This window comes from Primulina eburnea, chromosome 9, assembly GCF_022965805.1.
Source record: "Primulina eburnea isolate SZY01 chromosome 9, ASM2296580v1, whole genome shotgun sequence".
NCBI classification, from domain to species: Eukaryota; Viridiplantae; Streptophyta; class Magnoliopsida; order Lamiales; family Gesneriaceae; genus Primulina; species Primulina eburnea.
Genome location: NC_133109.1, coordinates 7,579,882 through 7,606,726, shown reverse-complemented (window position 1 = coordinate 7,606,726; position 26,845 = coordinate 7,579,882). Strand labels below are relative to the sequence as shown.

Here is a 26,845-nt window from a genome sequence, read left to right as displayed (position 1 = left end):
AGCATATGTATTTACAGATGCAAAAAGGTTAACTAAATCATATACATGCTGTAAATGCTCCTGCTCGAATTGAAATTCCAAAGAAACAAATTAAAAAAACTCATGATGTCATAAAACGCCTGAAGCGTTGAAGGCCATTTGGTTTCAATGATAAAAATCCTCGAAAAAGAAAATTCATAAAGAAACACGATGATCACAAAATAGAGAATGATGTTCCCGAAGAAACACATGATGAACACAAAATAGATACTGATATTCCTGAAGAAACACATGATGATGAAAATGTTCTGTCAGAACCACAAACTGACGAGAAACGTGAAATCTCTATCAATTATATTAATACTGGAAAAATATGGAACCGAAAAGATATAGAAGAAATTGATGATATATTTTCTTATAATGTGACAATCGACATCATAAATGATAATGAAGATCATGAACCAAAATCTTTTGGTGAATGTAAAATTCGGCAGGATTGGATAAAATGGAAAGATGTCATCCAGGTTAAATTGGATTCGTTAAATAAACGTAATGTTTTTGGACCTATAGTCCTTACACCTGAATGTGTAAAACCTGTTGGATACAAATAGGTTTTTATTCGAAAGAGAAATGAGAAAAATGAAATAGTAAGATATAAAGCTCGAGTTGTTTCACAAGATTTTTCTCTAAGGCCTGTGATTGATTATGAAGAAACGTATTCTCCCGTGATGGATGCAATTACATTTCGGTATTTGATTAGCTTGGCGGTATCTGAAAATTTAGAAATGCGTCGTATGGATGTTGTTACAGCTTACTTATATGTTATTCTGTGAAATTACAAAAATCATTATGTGGGTTAAAGAAATCCGGCCGAATGTGATATAATCGGCTAAGTGATTACTTGATGAAAAAGGGATATGAAATAATTCAATATGCTCTTGTGTTTTAATTAAAAAACAACATCCGGATGCGTAATTATTGCTGTATATGTTGATGATTTAAACATCATGGGAACGAATAAGGAAATTCAAGAAGTTTTGTCATACTTGAAGGAATAATTTGAAATGAAATATCTTGGAAAAATCAAGTATTGTCTGGGTTTAAAAATTGAACAAAAGAATGTGGAATATTTGTTCACCAGAAAAATTATACAGAAAAGATCCCTAAACATTTTAATATGGATAAATCAAATCTTTAAGTACTCTAATGGTTGTTAGATCATTAAAATAGAAAAATATCCATTCCGTCCATGTGAAGATGATGATGATATTCTTGGTCCAGAAGTACCATATCTAATTAGTGCTATCGGTGCCCTTATGTTTCTTACAAATTGTACAAAGCCTGATATATCTTTTGCCGTAAATTTAGCAAGATTTAGCACATATCCAAAAGAGACACTGGAACGGAATTAAACATATATTCTGTTATATACGAGGAACGACAGACTTGAGACTTTTGTAATCAGAATATACTAATCCAAGTATAATTGGTTATGCCGATGCTGGATACTTATCTGATCCACACAAGACACGTTCTCAAACTGGATATGTATTTATTCGTGGAGGTACTGTAATTTATTGGCGTTCACAGAAACTGTAACGTACCATACTTTTTATTACTTAAAATTTGCAGAAAAATTAAAATTTTCTTAAATAAACGTGAACATTCAAAATTCGATAAAAGAAATAAACTGTACGTCTCGCAAGTTGTTTCAACAAAGGTTTGAAGTTTAAAGTTTGAAAAAAGTATTAAATGTTTTCATAAGACTTAAAACATGACGGTCCACGGGTTTAGCCTCCCGCTCAGTCCAAGCTTGCTCCTTGGTCTCCACCTCCAGCCTCTTCATAAACATCATCACCTGCATCGATCAAGTCTAGTGAGTCTAAAGACTCAACACGTATAAACTGGAAATAACAAGTACTACATAATAAGATAACATGCAACTTTAAAATAGAACATACATACTTAAAACTTGACTTGCATATCAAAACCTGAACATACGTGCATACATACTTAGACGTGCCATCAACATAAACTTTTCTTAAACATGCCTGCAAACTTGAACATACCTGAACATACATAGCTTCATCATTTTGCGTAAAGATATGTTTCAATGCAAGTGACCCATAACATGATTCGCCTGATCAGACTAAACCACAGTACTGGGATGACAGGGACGTATCCACTGCCACATACATGAGATCCCCATTCATAAATTAACGGGCTGATTGGTCCACGTTCATGATTTAACGCTTTCCAATCTCGATCTAAACACGTTCATAATTTAACGGGCGGATTGGTCCCCGTTCATAATTTAACGCTTTCCAATCTTAAACATAATTTGGTCACAAGAAATTTGGCATACCTAAAAAACTTAAAATATTTTCTTGCACGTCAACATACTTACTTGGCGTTGAGGGATTTGTTGGACTTCGATTGGGTCCGTTGCTGCACATACTAAATGAATTTAAAATACTTAACTTGCATGGCTTAGACGTAGGTACACATGCTCACCACCAAACTCCATAAATAACTTAAGACGTTCTAAAACTCTCAGGAATTGACCTCATTTAAATCAATGTACTAAACCATCACAAGAAATCCCAAAGCCAACAATTAAGTTTTTCCCAAAACATGAAGTGCACGGACCCCGTGCCTAGGTCTGGTTACGGGCCTATGTAGGTTCGCTACAAGACCTACCGAGAAGAGTGAAGGGCACGGACCCCGTGCTAGGGTCTGTGTAGGGGTCCGTGTGGCCTCGCAAAGTTGACACCGAGAAGAGAACAAAGGCACGTACCCCGTGCCAGGGTCCGTGTACCCTCGTTGGACGCGAACTCACGAAAATTCTGAACAAGTGCTGCTTAACATTCTAAACTCGATCATACAGACCATGGGCCGACACCCCGAGACCCATCCTAGCATGAAAATTCGTACAACTACCCAAAGAACGACGTTCACCCTACGACACATACAAATCAAAACGTGGCAATTGACACCAAATCGTTTCCTACGACTTCTAATGTACTCGAGTGCCTATCGACACTAAAAGACATATCAAATAACACCCCAACATCATATTAAGCATACCTAGACGCAGCAACGATCACCCGTCGATCCCCAACAGGGCCTGCAACAATAAAATCTCAAGAACTCATCAATATAAATTTTTCTGAAAAACACAGTTTGAGCAGTTCCACGAAAAACGTCATAACTCACTCAATTTTTATCCAAATATTTAGAATTTATGGTCAAATCGAAGGTATCAAAATTTATACAATTTTCGTGTGGAAAGTTTTCTCAAAATCACGACCGAAAAATCGCAGTATTTAAAAAGACAGTAAAAACGAGTTTTCAGATCTAAAATTATTTCAAAACTGATCCAAACCAATTTCCGCTCAAACGACGAACGTCACACATGAAATTTTACGCATAAAAATAACACAACACATAATATGACGAGATCGATGTAGACATAACAGAATATATGTGCCTTTAAATCTTTAACGTTACCGAATGACGACACCGAAGCGGGATGGATGCGAGGGTTGAACCCGGAAGAACGTGGCACTAATTCTTGAAATAAACTCACTAAATTTGCTAGAAATATTTAGAGGAGGGGCGGCTGCTGCTCTTGCTTTAGAACCCTAGGTTTTCCTCTATAAATATGAATGTGAAATGTGTATGTATGTGTTGTGTGTTTTAACGTGGATGTGTGTGTGTTTATAGCGGTGTGCGTGAGTTTGGTAGTAAGGAGGGGATTAGGGAAGTTTAATTAGGAAAAATAAATTTCTTAATTAGTAATTAAAAACTAATTAAAAATACTAACACAAATTTTAATTAAAATGCACAAGTGTCATATCTCTAAAAGTTTAAAATCATAAAATTACCTAATAATTAAATTAGGCTTTTAAAATGCTAAAAACTAAATAAATCATTTAAAATGTCTCATTCTTAACTTAAAATAAAATGCCGCAATAAAATTTGCCAAAAATCGTCGCCGGTCATTTTCCTCGATCCCGCATCGAATAATCGCCTAAAACATGAAACTCGAAAAGCATTTTAACGTGCATCAATTAAACATAAATATTAAAATAATGCAAATTCTTAAATCGTGAACTAAAACCCAAATCAATGAATTAAGCATGCATTAAAACCATTAATAAAATAAATAAGGAATTTAATAACTTGCACGCACGTGGTTCATGTGGATCTCAAATTTTCGGGACGTCACAAAAACAAACACTCGTAACAACTTCATCAAATCATGCCGAGATTATTGCACTACATGAAGCAAGCCGTGAATGTGTGTGGTTAAAATCAATGACCCAACATATCTAAATCTCATGTGGATTATTATTCGACGAGAAGCATGTGATACTATATGAAGATAATGTTACATGTGTTGCTCTAATAAAAGAATGATACATAAAAAAGCGACAGAACTAAACATATTCCTCCTAAGTTCTTCGCATTTACCAAGGAGCTTGAGAAGAATAAATATATTGATGTTCGTCACATTCAATCAAGTGAAAACTCATATTATGTAAATATTCTGTTTTAAAAATAATGCCAATAAAGGTTATTTAAGTAATTGTTTTAAGAAAAAATTTGTATTTCTGGTCTTTTATATTTTTCTCTTCCCGATTCTTTTTTCTCCATATTGTCAAATTTTAGTGTTAGTTCGTTCTCTTTTTTCCTTTTTTTTTTGAAATTCTAGTAATTTTTTACTGACGTGACGCTTATCAGCATCTTAAGCTTCTATTCAGACTTTGACTTCTGAAGATGATTTATAGATCATCGTCTTATCTTTTCAACGCATACTGAATTGCTTCATTTCGATAACCGAGCTTAGAGATATGACGAAAATACCGCAACTGCTCAAACCCAACTGATTGCTGTTTTCGTGTAATCAGTTCGGAGATACAGCGATCCGTTAGACCATTATAACATCCGAATTTGCCCAACTAACGTGATATACGATTTGTTCGAAATTGAGTTTTCCTATCAGTAAAGTTAACGGATTGTCATTTGAATCATCCAGTTGAGAGATATCAACAAAATACCTAAGCTTGACAGAAATTCAGTTTGTGCAGAATTCAGTTTCGGTTTGCTTCTTTTGTTAATAACTTCACAATTGAGTAAATATGTTAGAAATACAATAACAACTTTTGTTAACATCAAAATCAAGATTGCGAACATGAAATGTTCCAACTCTTAGCGCTGTTAAACAAATCCATCATAATACTCTTGTCACCAAGTAGACCTAACCACTGCTTTGTTAAATTAACTTTCCTTTTTTTGTAGCATCAGAAACTTTCCTTTGTATTTGAAGGGTACTTTAATGTGAAGTTAATTAAACCCTTTTATAGTTTGACCTCCTCCTCATCAGATTTTTTCATCTTTCACTGGATCTTTTTGCAGGAAATTTTAGAGCTTTACAATAAATGTAACAGAACTTTTGCCTTGAAAAATATCATGAAGTTGAGAAAGTTATTGTTAAAAGATTTTATTTGAAGCTGTACATCCTTTTACACGATCGAGTGCTTCTTTGCATACACTGAGATTAACACATACATGATACATATGATCATAATATATTCAACACATATATTTCAAGAACTAAAATGGGCCAAAATATGTTTTATTAGGTTTCATAGTTCGTTAATGTAAAGGAAATATGGAGTACTGAATGAAAAGCCAATTCCCTGTGTGGGTTTCAAATTTCATTAAAAATTGGCTTCGCAACCACCATTAATGGAGAAATCCTATGCATCGTAATCCCAAAAACTTCAGTCATATCAAGATCCGCCGGCTGGACTCTTTGCGGAAGCTCCCAATCAAAGCTGTGAACCAGCTGCGCCAGTGCAAGCTCAACTGTCGCAGAACCAAATGCAATCGCAGGACAGCTTCTTCTCCCCGCACCAAAAGGTATCAACTCAAAATCTTTCCCTCTAAAATCAATTTCATTATCCATGAATCTTTCAGGATCAAATCTATCAGGGTCTTTCCAGGATTCTTGGCTCCTCCCTATGGCCCAAGCATTGATGTAAATTCTCGTCTTTTCAGGGATTGTGTACCCACCAACGGAGACTTCTTCCATGGATTCTCTGGGGAGTAGTACTGGTGCAGGAGGGTGTAGCCTGAAGATTTCTTTGATAACGGCTTTCATGTAGTTCATTTGTGTTATATCAGATTCCGACACGAATTTACGGTCACCGAGTTTACTTCGAACCTCGGACTGCAGTTTTTTCAGGATTTTTGGGTGAGTGATTAGTTCTGTCATTCCCCAATCGAGGGTTATGAAGGTTGTGTCTGTTCCTGCAGCAAACATGTCCTACATGCAATATACTATTAAGAAGAAGATCAAGGGTCGAAAAATCAAGAGTACTTGATTTCAACATTTCATTGTAAAAAAAATGTTCGACGTAATGTTTTAATTCTTTTCTTTTTAAATTTGTGAACAGCTTAATAATTTTAGCTTTAAAATCTCAAATATGATTTTTCTTAGTATTTTCTGCTAAATTTTAATTTAAAGGCCTAGAAAATAAAAATTTTTAAGTTCTTGAAGGATTCATCAGGCGGGCAGCTGGATTGGTCGTCGTTTGTAGTTTTCATAACACAACGCAGCTATTTTTTTTTAACTCTCAAATACTGATGATTACGATTAAAGTGAATCTGTAGAGCCCAATTTCGTACACGTAAAACCCATGCATTTATTTAAATTAGTAAAGTATTTAATTTATTTTAAAGGAGTTTAGTCATGCATAATTATTTAAATGCATTATTTTTAATTTAATTACGTTTATGTAATGCACGTTAAAATGTCTTTCGAGTTTCATGTTTCAGGCGTTCATTCGAGGCGGGATTGAGGAAGAGACCCGGTGACGATTTTTGGCATTTTTAGGTGGTATTTTATATTTTTTTGTTGAGATTGGGGCATTTTAATTGAATTATGAAGAGTTAGTATTTTTAAAAGCCTAAATTAGTTATTTGGTAAATTTTTGGGTTAAAGCTTTTAAGGATTTATCTCTTGTGCAAGTATTTTAATTGTAGAGATATTATTAATTAGGGGAGACTAGCAGTTTTAAAATTTGTTTGGTAATTATTTTAATTAAGCACTTCACCCCTAATTAATTACTCTAACTCACGCACACACACACTTTTACACACACCTATACACGCACAATCACACACACTTCATTCATTCTAGTTTTATTATTTTTGAGAGAAAGAAAACTAGGGTTCTTCCTTAGCCTAGCAGCCGCCCACCCCTCTTCAAATTCCAGCAAGGTTTTCGTGATTTTTATTTCGAGAAAAACGGTGCCACGTTCGTCTCGGATCAAGTCTCTCTCCATCTCCGCTTCGGTGTCGTCTTTCGGTAATGTTATCATCATAAAGGCACGTATATTCTGTTCTTGCTGTGTCGATCAAGTCATATATCGAATTGCGTTGTTTTTATGCGTAAAAGTTATGTATGATGATAGTAGTTTGAGCGGATCATGGATCGAATCAATCTCGAAGGAAAATTTTTAGATCTAAAACTCGTTTTTACTGTTCATGTCAAAACTGCGATTTTTCTGTAAATAATTTGAGAAAACTTTCAACTCAAAAATTGTAGAACTTTTCGACGCCTTCGATTTGATATATAATTCGAGATTTTTGGACGAAAAATGAGTGAGTTATGATATTTTCCGTGCGGCTGCGCAAACTGAAATTTTCAGAAAATTTGTGTTGATACGTTTCTTGAAGTTTTATGTTGCAGGCTTCGTTGGAAACCGACGGGCGATCGTTGCTGCGTGCGAATATGCTAGTATTGAGGTTTGTGGTGTTTTTAAGGTGTTGATGTATGTCGTTAGGCATTTGAATTAGTTTAAAGTCGTGGGAAATCGATTGATGTCAATTGCGTAATTGGTGTTGCATTGTGTTGTATAGTGGACGTCGTATTTTGAGGTGTTTGCATAAGTTTTGATGCAATGTTATGGTGTCCTAAGAAGGGTCTTAAGGGGTTGAACCATTATATTCAAGTGTCAATTTGGGTGTGTAGGCAGTGTATAAGTTTTCTCGCAGGTTTCGACGTACAGTGGCCACACGGACCCGGACACGGACCCGAGCACGGGGTCCGTGCCTTTGCTTTCCACTTAGTGCGTCTAGGCAGTACGTACACGGACCCCCACCCGGACCCTCACACGGGGTCCGTGTCTACGTGTTTCAGTCGATGTCTTCTTCCAGAGCCTACACGGACCCCCCATCCGGACCCAAGCACGGGGTCCGTGCCCCTTCATTTTCACGACACGTACCTTACAGTAGGTAGACGGACCCGTACACGGACCCGGCTAGGGGTCCGTGTACACACTTTTTGGGAAATATGTTGTATTGGTTTTCGAAGTTTGATGTCATGGTTTAGTGCAAGTGTTATCAAGGTCGTATCATGGGAAGCTATAGAATGTCCTAAGAAATGATTGAGCTTGAGAGTAAGTATGATTTCTATGTCTAAGTTATGCATGTTAAGCCTTTGAATTCATGTTAGTACGTTGCAGCAACTATCCCGATCGACATCCAGCGAATCTCTCAACGCCAAGTAAGTATGTGTGACGTGCAAGAAAATATTTTAAGTTTTTGAGGTATGCTAAATGTCTTGTGACCAAATTATGTTAGGATTGGAAAGCGTTAAATTATGAACGGCGACCAATCCGTCCGTTAAATTATGAACGGGTTAGATCGTGGTTGTGAAGCGTTAAATTATGAACGTGGATCAACTGGCCTGTTAAATTATGAACAGGGATCTTATGTATGCGGCAGTGGATACGTCCCTGTCAGCCCAGTACTGTGGTATAGTCTGATCAGGCTCTTTTATGCTATGGGTCACTTGCTTTGAAACATCCTCTACGCAAAAAAATGATGAAGTTATGTATGTTTACGTATGCAGTATGTTTAAGAAAGTTTATGTTGATGGCACGTCTAAGTATGTATGTACGTATGTTCAGTTTTATTATGCAAGTCAAGTTTCAAGTTACGTACGCTCTATTTTTAAGATGCATGCGATTTTTATTATGTAGTACTCGTTATTCCAGTTTATACGTGTTGAGTCTTTAGACTCACTAGACTTGATCGATGCAGGTGAGTACGATGAGCAGGAGACAGGAGGTGGCGACCAAGGGGCAGGCTTGGGCTGAGCGGCAGGCTAAACCCGAGGACCGCAAGTTTATGTTTATGCAAACTTTTAAAATACTCTGATGTTATGATTTGAATGTGAGACGTTTTGAGACAGCGTTCTTTTAGCAAACTTTTATTTGATAATAGATTATTTTAAAGATATTTTATGAATGTTGGGTGACGACCGTACGGATGTTTTATTTTTTTAGAAAATTTTTAATTTTCCGCAAATTTCAAGTAGTAAAAGTACGGTACGTTACAGTTGGTATCAGAGCGGTGTTCTTGTAAAGGGTTACGCCTACTGCCAGTCGCAAGAAGCTCTCGAAGTCACACCTCAAGTCTGTAAGTTTTAAAGTTTTGAGTTATGCCATGTACTATGCATTAAGTCATGATTTCAGCATGTCTATGTTTTAAATTCGATTTACGTGCATCTTATGATATTGATATTATGTTCATGCATGTTGGGTTTACGTGTTGGGTAATTCATTGGAACAGTATGCCTCCTAGACGTATGGTTAACCAAGAAGATAGGACTGAGGACAGGGAGCACCGAGAGGAGGAAAGAGCCAATCCTCCACCACCTCCACCACCAGATATGCAGGCTCAGATGCTTGCTGGTATGACACAGTTCTTCGCACAGTTTGCGGGGAACCAGGCAGCAGCAGGCGCAGGGGCGAGGCCCCAACCAGAGGCGGTATATGAGAGGTTTCGGAGGATGAGTCCGAAGGAGTTTTCGGGTACCACTGACCCGATGATAGCTGAGGGGTGGATCAAGTCCATCGAAGTGATTTTCGACTTTATGGAGCTGGCGGATGCTGACAGAGTCCGTTGTGCCACCTTCTTATTAACTGGAGACGCTAGGTTATGGTGGGAAAGTGCATCTGTGGCAGTCAATCTGCAAGTACTGCCATGGAATGGTTTCAAGGAAGTCTTCTACTCCAAGTACTTCACTGAGGAAGTACGAACCAGACTCACCAACGAGTTTATGACGCTGCGACAAGGAGACAGTAGCGTGGCAGAATTTGTTAGGAAGTTTGAGAGGGGATGTCACTTCGTGCCCCTCATTGCTAATGATGTCCAGGCGAAGTTGAGGCACTTCTTAAATGGTTTGCGGCCGATCTTGCGCCGTGACGTGAGAGTAGCTGGTCCCACTTCTTATACAGTCGCCGTATCTAGAGCATTGGCGGCAGAGCAGGACCAGCGAGATATTGAGGCAGATAGGCAGGGCAAGAGGACCTACCAGGCTCCACCGCAGCAGCAGAATCAGAGGCCTCAGTTTAAGAGGCCGTTTCAGGGACCGCCAGCAAAGAAGCCATATCATGGACTGCCTAAGGGCAAGGGTCCAGTTCAGCAGCAAGGGGCGCCTCAGAAGCCCGTTGCCTTCCCTGTGTGTCCTAATGCAACCGTCAGCACCCGGGGCAGTGCTTGTATGGATCAGGCAGGTGCTTCAAGTGTGGAGCTACAGATCATATGCTGAAAGAGTGCCCACAGTGGAAGCAACCAACCCAGGGCAGGGTATTCGCCATGCATGCTCAAGAAGCAGACCCAGACACTACTTTACTTACCGGTAAACTTTTCTACCTAAGCTCAGTATTAAATTCCTTGCATGGCCTGTTTAATTTTAATCGGGATTACTAGTGTTTTAGTTGGATTATTGGGCGTCTTTTGTTGCTTAAGGTTTATGATAGAATAATTGGGTTATAAGTTAGTTTGTTGTTCTAACGCATCTCAGGGAACATTTTCATTAAGAGACTATCCACAACTGCACTAATAGACTCAGGAGCCACTCACTCCTTCATATCGGAGACGTTTGCTAATCATTTGGACCTCAAGTCCATAGGCCTAGACGTGAACTTTTCAGTGACAGTCCCGTCAGGGGAAGAGCTGTTGGCTACCACTGTGATCAGAGATATTGATCTAGAACTGCATGGCCACCTAGTATACGCAGATTTAATCCTATTGCCAATGCCAGAGTTTGATATCATTCTGGGAATGGACTGGCTGACAAAGAACAGAGTCTTAATTGACTTTCAGAAGAGGTCAGTTTTGGTTAGACCGCCGGGCATGGAGCAATTTCTTTTTGAGCCAGCCAGATGGAGAAGCTTTCCTCGCATGATTTCGTGCATGCAGGCGGAGAGGTTGATCTCCAAGGGATGTCAGGCCTTCTTGGCTAGTATTATTTCAGCGCCTGACGGGTCCACTCCATCCTTATCAGAGGTGCCAGTAGTCAAAGAATTTCCAGACGTCTTTCCTGATGATGTCACCGGTCTTCCACCAGAGAGAGAGGTGGAGTTTGCAATCGAGCTCGTGCCGGGCACAGCGCCAATCTCCAAGGCGCCATACAGATTAGCTCCAGCCGAGATGTTAGAGCTCAAACAGCAGATTCAGGAGCTCCTCGACAAAGGGTTTATCCGCCCTAGTTTCTCACCGTGGGGCGCACCAGTGCTCTTTGTAAAGAAGAAGGATGGGAGCATGAGGCTGTGCATCGATTACCGTGAGCTGAACAAGGTAACGATCAAGAACAAATACCCTTTGCCTAGAATCGAAGACTTGTTCGATCAATTGCAGGGAGCCACCGTGTTCTCTAAGATAGATCTTCGATCAGGGTACCATCAGCTGAAAGTGAAGGATGCAGATGTCCACAAGACAGCTTTCAGGACCAGATATGGGCATTACGAGTTCTTGGTGATGCCATTTGGATTGACAAATGCTCCAGCGATTTTCATGGATCTCATGAACCGAGTATTTCAGCCGTTCCTCGATCAATTCGTCATAGTATTCATTGACGACATTCTAATATACTCGAAGAGCCATGAGGAGCACAACCAGCACATGAGGACAGTATTACAGACATTGCAGAGTCGCAAGTTATTTGCGAAATTCAGTAAGTGTGAATTTTGGTTAGAAAAGGTGGCATTTTTGGGGCATATAGTATCTAGCAGTGGAATCGAGGTGGATCCAGCGAAAGTAGCGGCTGTCAAGGAATGGGTTGAGCCGAAGAATGCATCTGAAATCCGCAGCTTTTTGGGTTTAGCAGGCTACTACCGTAAGTTTATTAAGGGATTTTCATCCATAGCAGTACCACTCACTTCACTCACCAAGAAGAATGCTAAATTCGTGTGGAGTGATGAATGTCAGAAGAGCTTTGATACTCTGAAGCAAGCTCTTATTTCAGCGCCAGTGCTAGCCATGCCGACAGGAGAAGGCGAGTTTGTGCTGTATATCGATGCATCTAAGCTCGGATTAGGCGCAGTATTGACGCAGCAGGATCGAGTCATAGCTTATGCTTCCAGACAGTTAAAGGTGCATGAGAAGAACTACCCGACTCACGATTTGGAATTAGCCGCCGTTGTCTTTGCATTGAAGATTTGGAGACATTACCTATACGCCGAGAAGTGTCAGATTTTCACCGATCACAAAATTCTCAAATATTTCTTCACGCAGAAAGAGCTGAATATGAGGCAGAGACGGTGGTTAGAACTTGTGAAAGACTATGATTGCGAGATTAGCTACCATCCGGGAAAAGCTAACGTCGTGGCAGACGCTTTGAGCAGAAAGGTGGCAGTCATAGCACAATTGTCAGTTCAGAGACCGCTTCAATCTGAAATTCAGAAGTTTGGTCTAGAGATTTATCGTGAGGGCAGAGCACCTAGGCTGTCTAATCTGACAGTCAAATCTGATTTGCTAGACCATATCCGAGCAGGACAGTCTTCAGACGAACAGTTACAGAAATGGAGACTGAAAGATGAGGCCAAGGGCAGTGTTCTTTATACAGTTTCAGACGGCATTGTGAGATACAGAGGTAGGATGTGGGTGCCTAGTGTTGGTTCGATCAGACAGGATATTTTGACAGAGGCACACGCATCTCCATATTCTATCCACCCGGGGGGTACCAAGATGTATAAGGACCTCCAGATTCTGTATTGGTGGCCAGGAATGAAGCGAGACATCCGTAGATTTGTATCAGAATGTCTCACTTGCCAGCAAGTAAAAGCTGAACATCAGAGACCAGCAGGATTGGTTAAGTCACTCCCCATCCCCGAGTGGAAGTGGGAGAACATTACTATGGATTTTGTTGTTGGGTTGCCAAGGTCAGTCAGAGGATCGAATTCTATTTGGGTCATAGTGGACCGACTCACTAAATCAGCGCATTTCCTACCGGTGAAGACGACTTTCTCCATGACGCAGTATGCGGATCTTTATATCCGGGAGATCGTCCGGTTGCATGGTTTCCCAGTCTCTATTGTGTCCGACAGGGACCCGAGGTTTACATCGTCCTTCTGGAAGAGCTTACATGCAGCTATGGGGACGAAGTTGCTTTTTAGTACAGCTTTTCACCCGCAGACAGATGGCCAATCTGAGCGAGTGATACAGATTTTAGAAGACTTGCTAAGAGCTTGCATGATTGATTTTCAGGGAACATGGGAGTCTAGACTACCTCTAGTGGAGTTCACATACAACAACAGCTTCCAAGCATCTATTGGTATGGCTCCCTATGAGGCGTTGTATGGTCGGAAGTGCAGATCACCAGTTCATTGGGATGAAGTGGGTGAGAGATCAGATCTAGGTCCCGAAATAGTTCAGCAGACTGCAGACGTGGTGGTCAAGATTCGTGAGAGAATGAAGACTGCCCAAAGCCGTCAGAAGAGTTATGCTGATAAGAGGAGGAGAGATCTCGAATTTTCAGTGGGTGATCACGTTTTCGTCAAGATAGCACCCATGAAGGGTGTGATGAGATTTGGAAAAAAAAGGCAAGTTGAGTCCGAGGTTTATTGGACCATTCGAGATTCTTGACAGAGTTGGGACATTAGCCTATCGTGTAGCCCTTCCGCCGAATCTAGCCGGGGTGCACAATGTGTTCCACGTCTCGATGCTAAGGAAATATTTGGCTAATCCTTCGCACATTCTGAGTTATGAGCCTTTGCAGCATGCTCCAGATATGTCTTATGAGGAGAGACCGACTCAAATCCTCGACAGACAGGAGCGCAGACTCCGGAACAAAGTGACTAAGCTAGTCAAAGTTCGGTGGTTAAACCAATCAGTGGAAGAGGCCACTTGGGAGTCAGAGACAGATATGAGACTTCGCTACCCGGAATTGTTCGGTAAGGCTTAATTTCGAGGACGAAATTTTTATAAGTGGGGGAGGAACTGTAGAGCCCAATTTCGTACACGTAAAACCCATGCATTTATTTAAATTAGTAAAGCATTTAATTTATTTTAAAGGAGTTTAGTCATGCATAATTATTTAAATGCATTATTTTTAATTTAATTACGTTTATGTAATGCACGTTAAAATGTCTTTCGAGTTTCATGTTTTAGGCGTTCATTCGATGCGGGATTGAGGAAGAGACCCGGTGACGATTTTTGGCATTTTTATGTGGTATTTTATATTTTTTTGTTGAGATTGGGGCATTTTAATTGAATTATGAAGAGTTAGTATTTTTAAAAGCCTAAATTAGTTATTTGGTAAATTTTTGGGTTAAAGCTTTTAAGGATTTATCTCTTGTGCAAGTATTTTAATTGTAGAGATATTATTAATTAGGGGAGACTAGCAGTTTTAAAATTTGTTTGGTAATTATTTTAATTAAGCACTTCACCCCTAATTAATTACTCTAACTCACGCACACACACACTTTTACACACACCTATACACGCACAATCACACACACTTCATTCATTCTAGTTTTATTATTTTTGAGAGAAAGAAAACTAGGGTTCTTCCTTAGCCTAGCAGCCGCCCACCCCTCTTCAAATTCCAGCAAGGTTTTCGTGATTTTTATTTCGAGAAAAACGGTGCCACGTTCGTCCCGGATCAAGTCTCTCTCCATCTCCGCTTCGGTGTCGTCTTTCGGTAACGTTATCATCATAAAGGCACGTATATTCTGTTCTTGCTGTGTCGATCAAGTCATATATCGAATTGCGTTGTTTTTATGCGTAAAAGTTATGTATGATGATAGTAGTTTGAGCGGATCATGGATCGGATCAATCTCGAAGGAAAATTTTTAGATCTAAAACTCGTTTTTACTGTTCATGTCAAAACTGCGATTTTTCTGTTCATAATTTGAGAAAACTTTCAACTCGAAAATTGTAGAACTTTTCGACGCCTTCGATTTGATATATAATTCGAGATTTTTGGACGAAAAATGAGTGAGTTATGATATTTTCCGTGCGGCTGCGCAAACTGAAATTTTCAGAAAATTTGTGTTGATACGTTTCTTGAAGTTTTATGTTGCAGGCTTCGTTGGAAACCGACGGGCGATCGTTGCTGCGTGCGAATATGCTAGTATTGAGGTTTGTGGTGTTTTTAAGGTGTTGATGTATGTCGTTAGGCATTTGAATTAGTTTAAAGTCGTGGGAAATCGATTGATGTCAATTGCATAATTGGTGTTGCATTGTGTTGTATAGTGGACGTCGTATTTTGAGGTGTTTGCATAAGTTTTGATGCAATGTTATGGTGTCCTAAGAAGGGTCTTAAGGGGTTGAACCATTATATTCAAGTGTCAATTTGGGTGTGTAGGCAGTGTATAAGTTTTCTAGCAGGTTTCGACGTACAGTGGCCACACGGACCCGGACACGGACCCGAGCACGGGGTCCGTGCCTTTGCTTTCCACTTAGTGCGTCTAGGCAGTACGTACACGGACCCCCACCCGGACCCTCACACGGGGTCCGTGTCTACGTGTTTCAGTCGATGTCTTCTTCCAGAGCCTACACGGACCCCCCATCCGGACCCAAGCACGGGGTCCGTGCCCCTTCATTTTCACGACACGTACCTTACAGTAGGTAGACGGACCCGTACACGGACCCGGCTAGGGGTCCGTGTACACACTTTTTGGGAAATATGTTGTATTGGTTTTCGAAGTTTGATGTCATGGTTTAGTGCAAGTGTTATCAAGGTCGTATCATGGGAAGCTATAGAATGTCCTAAGAAATGATTGAGCTTGAGAGTAAGTATGATTTCTATGTCTAAGTTATGCATGTTAAGCCTTTGAATTCATGTTAGTACGTTGCAGCAACTATCCCGATCGACATCCAGCGAATCCCTTAACGCCAAGTAAGTATGTGTGACGTGCAAGAAAATATTTTAAGTTTTTGAGGTATGCTAAATGTCTTGTGACCAAATTATGTTAGGATTGGAAAGCGTTAAATTATGAACGGGGACCAATCCGCCCGTTAAATTATGAACGGGTTAGATCGTGGTTGTGAAGCGTTAAATTATGAACGTGGATCAATTGGCCTGTTAAATTATGAACAGGGATCTTATGTATGCGGCAGTGGATACGTCTCTGTCAGCCCAGTACTGTGGTATAGTCTGATCAGGCTCTTTTATGCTATGGGTCATGTAATAGCCGAGCCCGGTGTACGGTACGATTTAAGTTTCGTTTGTTATTTGAGTTATTTGATTAGAGGTTTAGAGTTGTGTTTATGGGCTATAGTATTGTTAGTTTTACTGTCTTGAGGTGTTAGTTGATGTTGGTTGTTCGTTTCAGAGTTCCGGATCGATTTTAGTTGCATGGGAATAGTGCTTGGCCGTGGCTTGAGTGCACCCGCGCTCTTAACTGGAGTGCCCCCGCGGTGTACTGTGCAGTTTTTGTGTTGGAGGGCCGTAGCATCAGCGCACCCGCGGTGCTTGCAGTGCCGCACCCGCGGTGTCTGTGGTTCAGGAATTTTGTGGACTGCCGAAATCTCAGCGCACCCGCGGTGCTTAGAGGAGCGCACCCGCGGTGAAGGTATGGGCGAGTTTTTAAGCTACTTTTTGGAGTGGTTGGCCATACTTTCCCTTTCTTTTCTCCTCCATTCTCGACTTTTCTCTCCATTTCTAGGGTTTTTAGTCATTTCTTTCCTTTCCTATCTTCGATTCAGGCGTTTGTTTGGAATTTCGACTTGAGATCGACGTTCTCCTTGGTGCTAGGAAGCTTGGGTAAGCTTTTGGTGCGATTCTGTTAAGGTTGTAAATTAAGAGTTGTTTAGGTTGGTTGTTTATGTGGATTTATGGATTATTTAGCTTGTAATCTTGGATATTTAGTTGATATTGGTGTTATTTGTGGATTATTTGTTGTAGGTGGTGATCAAGAGCTAAGTTGAGGTGTTTGTTGTGGTTTGTAAGTGGAAATTCATTCCTTTTGCTCACATGATTATATATGTATGTGTTTCAAAGAGTTTATTGTGTTATTCCCTTTCATTTGATCCATAGTATGTATTGTTATATGTATTGGAGGCATTGTATGTCTCATTATTGATTAAAGGGAATACAAAGAGATATATAGAGTTCAAAGTGATTGTTAAAACCAGAGAAGAGTTTAAATGTTTTCGGATTGATAAATACATAGTCAGAGATTGTATGCAATATTAGATGATCATCGCCTATAGGCTTATATCCCTCAGAGTTATCGGTATTTATATCGATTTGGGATACGAGCACCCCAGAGCAGAGATACTATTGATATCAATCCCCAGAGCAAAAGAGAAATACCATCATATTTTTATGCTATTGCTATGTTATTGATATTCAGAGTTTACAGTTCAGAGTTGATGGTATTTATGATTTCAAAGAGATGTTTTACAGAGTTATTGTTCATTGTTATATAAGAGTTCCACTTGCTGAGATTTATTCTCATTTCAGTTATTTTCATGTGATGCAGATCAGAGTGGTGCCTCGGGACGTTGACTGTAGATCGGGGGTCATATGCATACACCGTTGGAAGGAGGATTTTGGCATGATCATAGGAATGATGTTTTGTTTTTGTTATGTCATTTAAATGATCATGTATTTATTTTGTAAAGATATTTGATGAAATGTATTTTGAAACTCCTTCCATATATTTTAAAGAGAAAATTTTATTTCCGCTGCGTATTTATTTTAAAAGAGGATCGGGGTGTCACATTTAGTGGTATCAGAGCGGTGTTCTTCGGACCAATGCATATGACTTCGTCTACTTTCAACTGTCCGGGTATGTTTTCTTTGCATCTATCTATTGTTTTGTATTGATTGGTGTCTTGTGAGCATTGTAGAGTAGAGGATGCCTCCTAAGCGTAAGGCGTCAGAGGGGGAGGATAGTTCGTCCTCGAGAGTTGTCGACGAGTTCGGCAAGTTACTGAAGGAGCAGGCTAAGGTTCACAGTGAGCAGATCCAGCAGTTGCTTAGACTGCAAGGAGCAGGCCAGGGCAGAGGCCAAGGTAGAGGGCAGGTTGCTCCAGCTGCAGTTGGTTCTGATGCTATCTTTTCTGCGTTTAAGAGGATGGATCCACCCGAGTTTCCAGGCAGCTCCGATCCTTTAGCTGCAGTAGAGTGGGTCAAGGCTTTGGAGGCGATTTTTGATCATCTCCACTATGAGGACAGAGACCGTATCAGTTGTGCTGTTTTCATGCTGGTTAAAGCTGCACGTTTGTGGTGGAATGCGACCAAGGTTGGCATTGATGTTTCTACTTTGAAGTGGTCTGAGTTTACTGAGCTTTTCTACGACAAGTACTTTCCTGATGCACTGCGAGCGAGGAAGGTTACAGAGTTCTTGGAGCTTCGTCAGGGGAGCTTGAATGTGGACGAGTATATTCTCAGGTTCGAGGAGGGTTGTCTTTTTGCTCCGTACATTGCTACTAGTGATAAAGATAAAGGCGCTCACTTCATTCGACGCCTTAGAGCGGAGATCAGGCGTGATATCAATATGTCAAGGCTGTGACTTTCAAGGAGATTGTGTCCAAGGCGTTGCTAGCAGAGCAGGACGAGAAGGATATCGCCAGGGAGAGACAGGCGAGGCACCAGGCTAGTGTTCAAAGAGGCCAGAGTTCAGGTCAGCGTGGCAGAGATCGATTCAAGGGGAAGGGCAAGGTGGATCAGAGTCCTAGGCCACCGTCAGTGCCAGTTGCTCCGTCTGATTCTGAGAGATCTTTGTGTCCCAAGTGTGGCAGACCTCATCGTGGAGAGTGTAGATTTGGCACTCGTTCTTGCTATCGTTGTGGCATGCCAGGCCATATTTCCAGAGATTGTCCTAAGGGAGCTAGCCAGGAGAAGGTGCAGGGTCGTATCTTTTCGATGACTAAGGAAGGTATTAATCGTAATTCTTCTGTAATCTCTAGTTCCATTTTAATTTCAGGCAGAGTAGCTACTACTTTGATTGATACTGGTGCTACTCATTCTTTTATGTCTGAATTGTTTTTGTGATCTTTGGGTATAGTTCCTTCTGTTATTCCCCTCCAGCTTAGTGTTGTTTTGCCTTCGGGAGATGTTTTGTGCCCGACTTCCATAGTGTATGCGTGCCCCGTTCGTTTTGTTGATCGAGAGGTCTTTGCTGATTTGATTGTGATCCCGATGGTTGCCTTTGATGTTATTCTTGGCATGGATTGGCTGTCGACCTATCGTGCTGTTATTGACTGCGTTGCTAAGACGGTGACTTTTGCAGATGATGGCCAGGGAGGAGTTCTCGCCAGCTCAGGTACTTCGCTGGTCCTTCCTTTTATTTCGTGTCTTGATGCTGAGAGGCTATTGTGTAGAGGTTGTGATGTTTTTCTAGCATCTGTTGTGGATATGGATAGACTGATTAAGTTGAATATTGATGATATTGATGTGGTGAGGGAGTTTGCTGATGTGTTTGAGGATGATGTTCCGGGTTTGCCGCCGGATAGAGATGTAGAGTTTGTTATTGATCTTGCTCCAGGTACGGTTCCTATTTCTAAGGCTCCGTATAGGATGGCTCCTACCGAGATGAAAGAGTTGAAGACGCAGTTGCAGGATCTTCTAGATAAGGGTTTCATTCGTCCGAGTTCTTCGCCTTGGGGAGCTCCGGTTCTATTTGTTAAGAAGAAGGACGGGTCTTTGCGTCTGTGTATCGATTACAGAGAGCTCAACAAAGTGACGATCAAGAACAAGTATCCGTTGCCACGGATTGACGATCTATTTGACCAACTCCAGGGTGCCACTGTTTTCTCGAAGATTGATCTTCGGTCTGGCTACTATCAGTTGAAGGTTAGGGAGTCTGATATCCCTAAGACGGCTTTCAGGACCAGGTATGGTCACTTTGAGTTTCTCGTGATGTCTTTTGGTTTGACCAATGCCCCTTCTGTTTTCATGGACCTGATGAACCGTGTGTTCAAGCCGTATTTGGATAGCTTCGTCATTGTCTTTATCGACGATATCTTGATCTATTCCAAGACCAGAGAGCTTCATTCAGAGCATCTCAGAGTTGTTCTCCAGTTGCTGAGAGAGCGGAGGTTGTTTGCTAAGTTGAAGAAGTGTGAGTTTTGGCTGGATCAGATTTCTTTTCTAGGCCATGTCGTTTCGAGGGATGGCATTGCTGTTGATCCGATGAAGATAGAGGCGATTCAGAAGTGGCCTATTCCTACGACTGTTTCAGAGGTACGCAGTTTCCTTGGTTTGGCGGGTTATTATCGTCGTTTCATTTCGGATTTTTCCAAGATTGCCCTGCCATTGTCCAATCTGACAAGGAAGACTGTGAAGTTCGAGTGGTCTATAGATTGCCAGAGCGCATTTCAGGAGTTGAAGGATAGATTGACGTCAGCTCCTATTCTCGCATTGCCCAGTGGTTCAGAGGATTTTGTGGTCTTTACCGATGCGTCGAAGAAGGGTCTCGGTGCAGTGTTGATGCAGAGAGGTAAGGTCATTGCCTATGCTTCTCGCCAGTTGAAGGATTATGAGAAGAATTATCCGACGCACGATTTGGAGCTAGCAGCTGTGGTTTTCGCCTTGAAGATTTGGAGACACTACTTGTATGGCGAAAAGTGTGAGATCTTCACAGACCACAAGAGTTTGAAGTATCTGTTCTCGCAGAAAGAGCTCAATATGCGGCAGAGGAGGTGGTTAGAGCTGGTCAAAGATTACGATGTGACTATCAGTTATCACCCAGGGAAGGCGAATGTTGTGGCTGATGCTTTAAGCCGCAAGTCGAGTGTTTCATTGAGTTCTTTGATTCAGAGACCGTTGCTGATGGATTTGCAGAGAGAGGATATTGATCTGGTGATTCTAGGTACCATTGCTCGTCTTTCAGCGTTAGTTATTCGATCTTCATTGACGGACAGGATCCGTAGAGAGCAGTCGACTGATGTTCAGTTGTCAGAGTTGAGAGATAGAGCAGAGATTAGAGGTAATTCAGAGTTCGCCTTGAATGGTGATGGTTTGGTGACTTTTAGAGGTCGTATTTGTGTTCCTGTTGGCGATGATATTCGTAGAGATATTCTGACAGAGGCTCATACCGCGCCGTATTCGATTCATCCAGGCAGTACGAAGATGTATCAGGATCTTCGTCGACTCTACTGGTGGCCAGGTATGAAGAAGGATGTTGCCGTGTTCATTTCTCAGTGCCTTACTTGTCAGCAGGTGAAGATTGAGCACCAGAGACCTGCTGGGACATTGTTGTCGTTGCCGATTCCTCAGTGGAAGTGGGAGCATATTACGATGGATTTCGTGACTGGTCTTCCCAGAGTGCGGAGAGGTTTCAATTCTATTTGGGTTATCGTTGATAGATTGACTAAGTCAGCGCACTTTCTTCCAGTCAAGACGACGTATTCGATGAACCAGTATGCCGAGGACTACATAGCAGAGATTGTCAGACTTCATGGTGTCCCTGTGTCGATCGTGTCTGATCGTGACCCTAGATTTACTTCAGAGTTTTGGAAGAGTTTGCACAGAGCTATGGGTTCGCGATTAGCGTTCAGTACAGCCTATCATCCTCAGAGTGATGGTCAGTCAGAAAGAGTCATTCAGATTCTTGAGGATATGCTCAGAGCGTGTACTATTGACTTTCCAGGTAGCTGGGATTCTTTGTTGCCTTTGGTTGAGTTCACTTATAATAATAGCTACCAGGCGACGATTGGCATGACACCGTATGAGGCACTTTATGGCAGGAAGTGCAGGTCTCCCTTGTATTGGGACGAGGTTGGTGAGAGGAAGATGTTGGGACCAGAGTTGGTCCAGCAGACTGCTGATGTTGTTGCTGTTATCAGAGAAAGGATGAAGACTGCCCAGTCCAGACAAAAGAGCTATGCAGATGTTCGTCGCAGACCTTTGCAGTTCGAGGTTGGCGACCATGTGTTTCTGAAGATAGCACCTCTCAAAGGTGTGATGAGATTTGGTAAGAAGGGCAAGTTGAGTCCTAGATTTATTGGTCCATTCGAGATATTGGACAGAGTTGGCGATCGAGCCTACAGATTAGCCCTACCTCCAGATCTTGACAGAGTTCATAATGTGTTTCACGTTTCGATGCTCAGGAAGTATGTTGCAGATCCTTCCCATGTTCTACGCCATGAGCCATTGGACTTGACGCCGAATTTGACATATCAAGAGATTCCGATTCAGATTTTGGATCGCACAGTTAGAGTTCTGAGGAACAAAGAGATCGGCATTGTCAAAGTTCTTTGGAGGAACCATTTGATAGAGGAGGCTACGTGGGAACCAGAGAATGAGATGAGAGAGAATTATCCTGAGTTGTTCGTGCCGTGACGTCAATTTCGCGGACGAAATTCCCTTAAGGGGGGGAGATTGTAATAGCCGAGCCCGGTGTACGGTACGATTTAAGTTTCGTTTGTTATTTGAGTTATTTGATTAGAGGTTTAGAGTTGTGTTTATGGGCTATAGTATTGTTAGTTTTATTGTCTTGAGGTGTTAGTTGATGTTGGTTGTTCGTTTCAGAGTTCCGGATCGATTTTAGTTGCATGGGAATAGTGCTTGGCCGTGGCTTGAGTGCACCCGCGCTCTTAACTGGAGTGCCCCCGCGGTGTACTGTGCAGTTTTTGTGTTGGAGGGCCGTAGCATCAGCGCACCCGCGGTGCTTGCAGTGCCGCACCCGCGGTGTCTGTGGTTCAGGAATTTTGTGGACTGCCGAAAGCTCAGCGCACCCGCGGTGCTTAGAGGAGCGCACCCGCGGTGAAGGTATGGGCGAGTTTTTAAGCTACTTTTTGGAGTGGTTGGCCATACTTTCCCTTTCTTTTCTCCTCCATTCTCGACTTTTCTCTCCATTTCTAGGGTTTTTAGTCATTTCTTTCCTTTCCTATCTTCGATTCAGGCGTTTGTTTGGAATTTCGACTTGAGATCGACGTTCTCCTTGGTGCTAGGAAGCTTGGGTAAGCTTTTGGTGCGATTCTGTTAAGGTTGTAAATTAAGAGTTGTTTAGGTTGGTTGTTTATGTGGATTTATGGATTATTTATCTTGTAATCTTGGATATTTAGTTGATATTGGTGTTATTTGTGGATTATTTGTTGTAGGTGGTGATCAAGAGCTAAGTTGAGGTGTTTGTTGTGGTTTGTAAGTGGAAATTCATTCCTTTTGCTCACATGATTATATATGTATGTGTTTCAAAGAGTTTATTGTGTTATTCCCTTTCATTTGATCCATAGTATGTATTGTTATATGTATTGGAGGCATTGTATGTCTCATTATTGATTAAAGGGAATACAAAGAGATATATAGAGTTCAAAGTGATTGTTAAAACCAGAGAAGAGTTTAAATGTTTTCGGATTGATAAATACATAGTCAGAGATTGCATGCAATATTAGATGATCATCGCCTATAGGCTTATATCCCTCAGAGTTATCGGTATTTATATCGATTTGGGATACGAGCACCCCAGAGCAGAGATACTATTGATATCAATCCCCAGAGCAAAAGAGAAATACCATCATATTTTTATGCTATTGCTATGTTATTGATATTCAGAGTTTACAGTTCAGAGTTGATGGTATTTATGATTTCAAAGAGATGTTTTACAGAGTTATTGTTCATTGTTATATAAGAGTTCCACTTGCTGAGATTTATTCTCATTTCAGTTATTTTCATGTGATGCAGATCAGAGTGGTGCCTCGGGACGTTGACTGTAGATCGGGGGTCATATGCATACACCGTTGGAAGGAGGATTTTGGCATGATCATAGGAATGATGTTTTGTTTTTGTTATGTCATTTAAATGATCATGTATTTATTTTGTAAAGATATTTGATGAAATGTATTTTGAAACTCCTTCCGTATATTTTAAAGAGAAAATTTTATTTCCGCTGCGTATTTATTTTAAAAGAGGATCGGGGTGTCACAGGTCACTTGCTTTGAAACATCCTCTACGCAAAAAAATGATGAAGTTATGTATGTTTACGTATGCAGTATGTTTAAGAAAGTTTATGTTGATGGCACGTCTAAGTATGTATGTACGTATGTTCAGTTTTATTATGCAAGTCAAGTTTCAAGTTACGTACGCTCTATTTTTAAGATGCATGCGATTTTTATTATGTAGTACTCGTTATTCCAGTTTATACGTGTTGAGTCTTTAGACTCACTAGACTTGATCGATGCAGGTGAGTACGATGAGCAGGAGACAGGAGGTGGCGACCAAGGGGCAGGCTTGGGCTGAGCGGCAGGCTAAACCCGAGGACCGCAAGTTTATGTTTATGCAAACTTTTAAAATACTCTGATGTTATGATTTGAATGTGAGACGTTTTGAGACAGCGTTCTTTTAGCAAACTTTTATTTGATGATGGATTATTTTAAAGATATTTTATGAATGTTGGGTGACGACCGTACGGATGTTTTATTTTTTTAGAAAATTTTTAATTTTCCGCAAATTTCAAGTAGTAAAAGTACGGTACGTTACAGAATCAGTCATCTAACACATAGTTTTATATGGAAAAGATGAACTTAATTTAACTACAGACAATAGGCAATGTTAGAGTTTAATAAATATATATTTGAATTTCTAGCTCTTGAAATTTAATTATAGACAACACAGGCAATGTTAGATTTATGTAAATACTGACATTGACGGTTGGTCAAAACACATCATACCCCAACACCCACCGAAATAAAATAATATGTAATATATGTGATGGCAACCCATTCAATCCCTTTTAATTTCTTGCAGCCACTTATCTCTAGAAAATCTTTTTTGTTGCAAAAGCTTATTTCAGGCAGATTGGGTTTTTCAGACCATATGAAAGATAATAAGCTAAATAATTGTTCGAGTTATAATAATTCATATAAATATTTTCCGAAGAAAAATAAGAAGTTTGCATGACTTACCAAGAGGATTGCCTTGACATTATCCAAGGTTAGAGGAATCTCACAATATTGAATATTATCCTTCTGTACTTCAAGCAAGATATCCACAAAATCCTTGTGATCTCTCATATTGTTGGAGTTCAAATGATCCTCGATAACCCCATCAAAGAACTCATCAAATCTCCTAAAAGCACGCAGAAGCCTGGATTTATTGCCAGTCAAAGTGTGAACAAACTCCATCGAAGGAAAGAAATCACCGACATCAAACCCTCCGAGCAGTTCTTGATACTCTTCAAGCATTTCTTGAAACCCAAGCCTCTCATATTCCCCACCTGCTGAGAAATCTTTCCCAAACACAACCCGGCAAAGAACATCGTTAGCATACATATTCAGCAGCTTTGTCAGGTTTAACGTCTGAGGATACGACGATTCTTTGATACGATGAATCAGTTTAGCAACTTCTTGCTCCCTTACAAACTCATAGGATTGGACCCTTTTGGCACTCAAGATCTCAAATATGCATATCTTCCTTACATGCCTCCAGTACGGGCCATATGGCGCAAATGCCATATCCGTGCAGTTGTAGAAAAGATGCTTGGCCCCGAATATCTGAGGCCGGTTTCCGAGAGCAAGATCCTGCGTTTTGAGAACTTCTTTCGCCATCTCGGCCGACGAAATGATTACAGTGGGGATTTCTCCAAGCTGAAGATGAAAAATGGGACCATATTTCTTTGATAAAGAGTAGAGAGAGAGGTGGGGGTGTTTGCTGAGTTGATGGAGGTTGCCTATTATGGGGAGCTTTGGAGGGTTTGGGGGAAGTTTCACGTTTTCGGTATTGAATTTCTTGTTTGAAAGATAGATTAAAAGTATGAGAAGTAAGATGGATGGGATTAGTGTGGAAGGTTGGAAGATGGAGCTTTGTTCTAGCCATTGCTGGAGAGAATCCATTTCTCTGTTGTTTTCCGAGATTTTATGTTCATTTAATTTCAAACTAACAGATTCTATCTTTTATGTAAATTATTTGAATTTAAGTCTGAGTGGTATATATAATATATTGTATATCAATTATTGGACCAGAAAATATCACATGTTCTGCAATCTTGATTGTGCCACGAGCCTTGATTTCGATCTCTGATCTGATAGCCAATTCCAACACTGATTTGTTCTACTGTTACATTTTTAAATAGAAAATTTTGATCTTACTGAATATATATATATATATATATATATATATATATATATATATATATATATGTGTGTGTGTGTGGATAGAATAAAATAAAATAAAATAAAATAAAAGGTGATGGTTAATAGTTTTTATGAAACTTTTATAATATTTGCAACAATATATTAATAAAATATAAAATATATAATCCAAAATATACGTGTAGTTCAATAGATAGAGTGAACCTTCCTATAACAAGTATATATGAAGCACAAGGTGGTCCAAATTATCAAACAAATTTATAGAACGAAAATTTTTCAAAATTATATATAAAAAAATTGACAGGATCGATTAGGGGAATCATTGTTGTGCTACAATAGATCTGTTCTTGAAATATTGAACATCAATGAATTAAATCCAGTTTGATTATCAAATCAAGTGGAAGACATTCAAAATAATCTTTCGTAGAAATCGATTAAACATTTTTGTAAATACATTTAAAATATATGCAAGTTGAATGAGTAAAAATATTTGGTTGAAAATATTTTATCAAACATTTGA

At 40.3% G+C, this 26,845-nt stretch overlaps 1 protein-coding gene across 1 annotated transcript; it reads right to left on the bottom strand.

Annotated features, from left to right (window-relative positions):
• Positions 1-5,589: 5,589 nt before the first annotated feature.
• On the bottom strand, positions 5,590-26,118 carry LOC140841259 (cytochrome P450 71AP13-like). The gene is made up of 2 exons (XM_073208538.1): positions 25,141-26,118; positions 5,590-6,313 (listed from the first exon to the last, which is right to left on the bottom strand). The coding sequence occupies exons 1-2, from the start codon at positions 26,065-26,067 to the stop codon at positions 5,696-5,698; spliced, it is 1,545 nt and encodes a 514-aa protein (XP_073064639.1). The 5' UTR covers positions 26,068-26,118; the 3' UTR covers positions 5,590-5,695.
• Positions 26,119-26,845: the final 727 nt, after the last annotated feature.

What these genes read in the sequence shown, in the direction of transcription:
- LOC140841259 (XM_073208538.1), bottom strand. Translation starts at nt 26,067, where the DNA reads ATGGATTCTCTCCAGCAATGGCTAGAACAAAGCTCCATCTTCCAACCT. An exon ending in ATGTCAAGGCAATCCTCTTG is followed by an intron (nt 6,314 to 25,140) that starts GTAAGTCATGCA and finishes TATTGCATGTAG; the next exon opens with GACATGTTTGCTGCAGGAAC.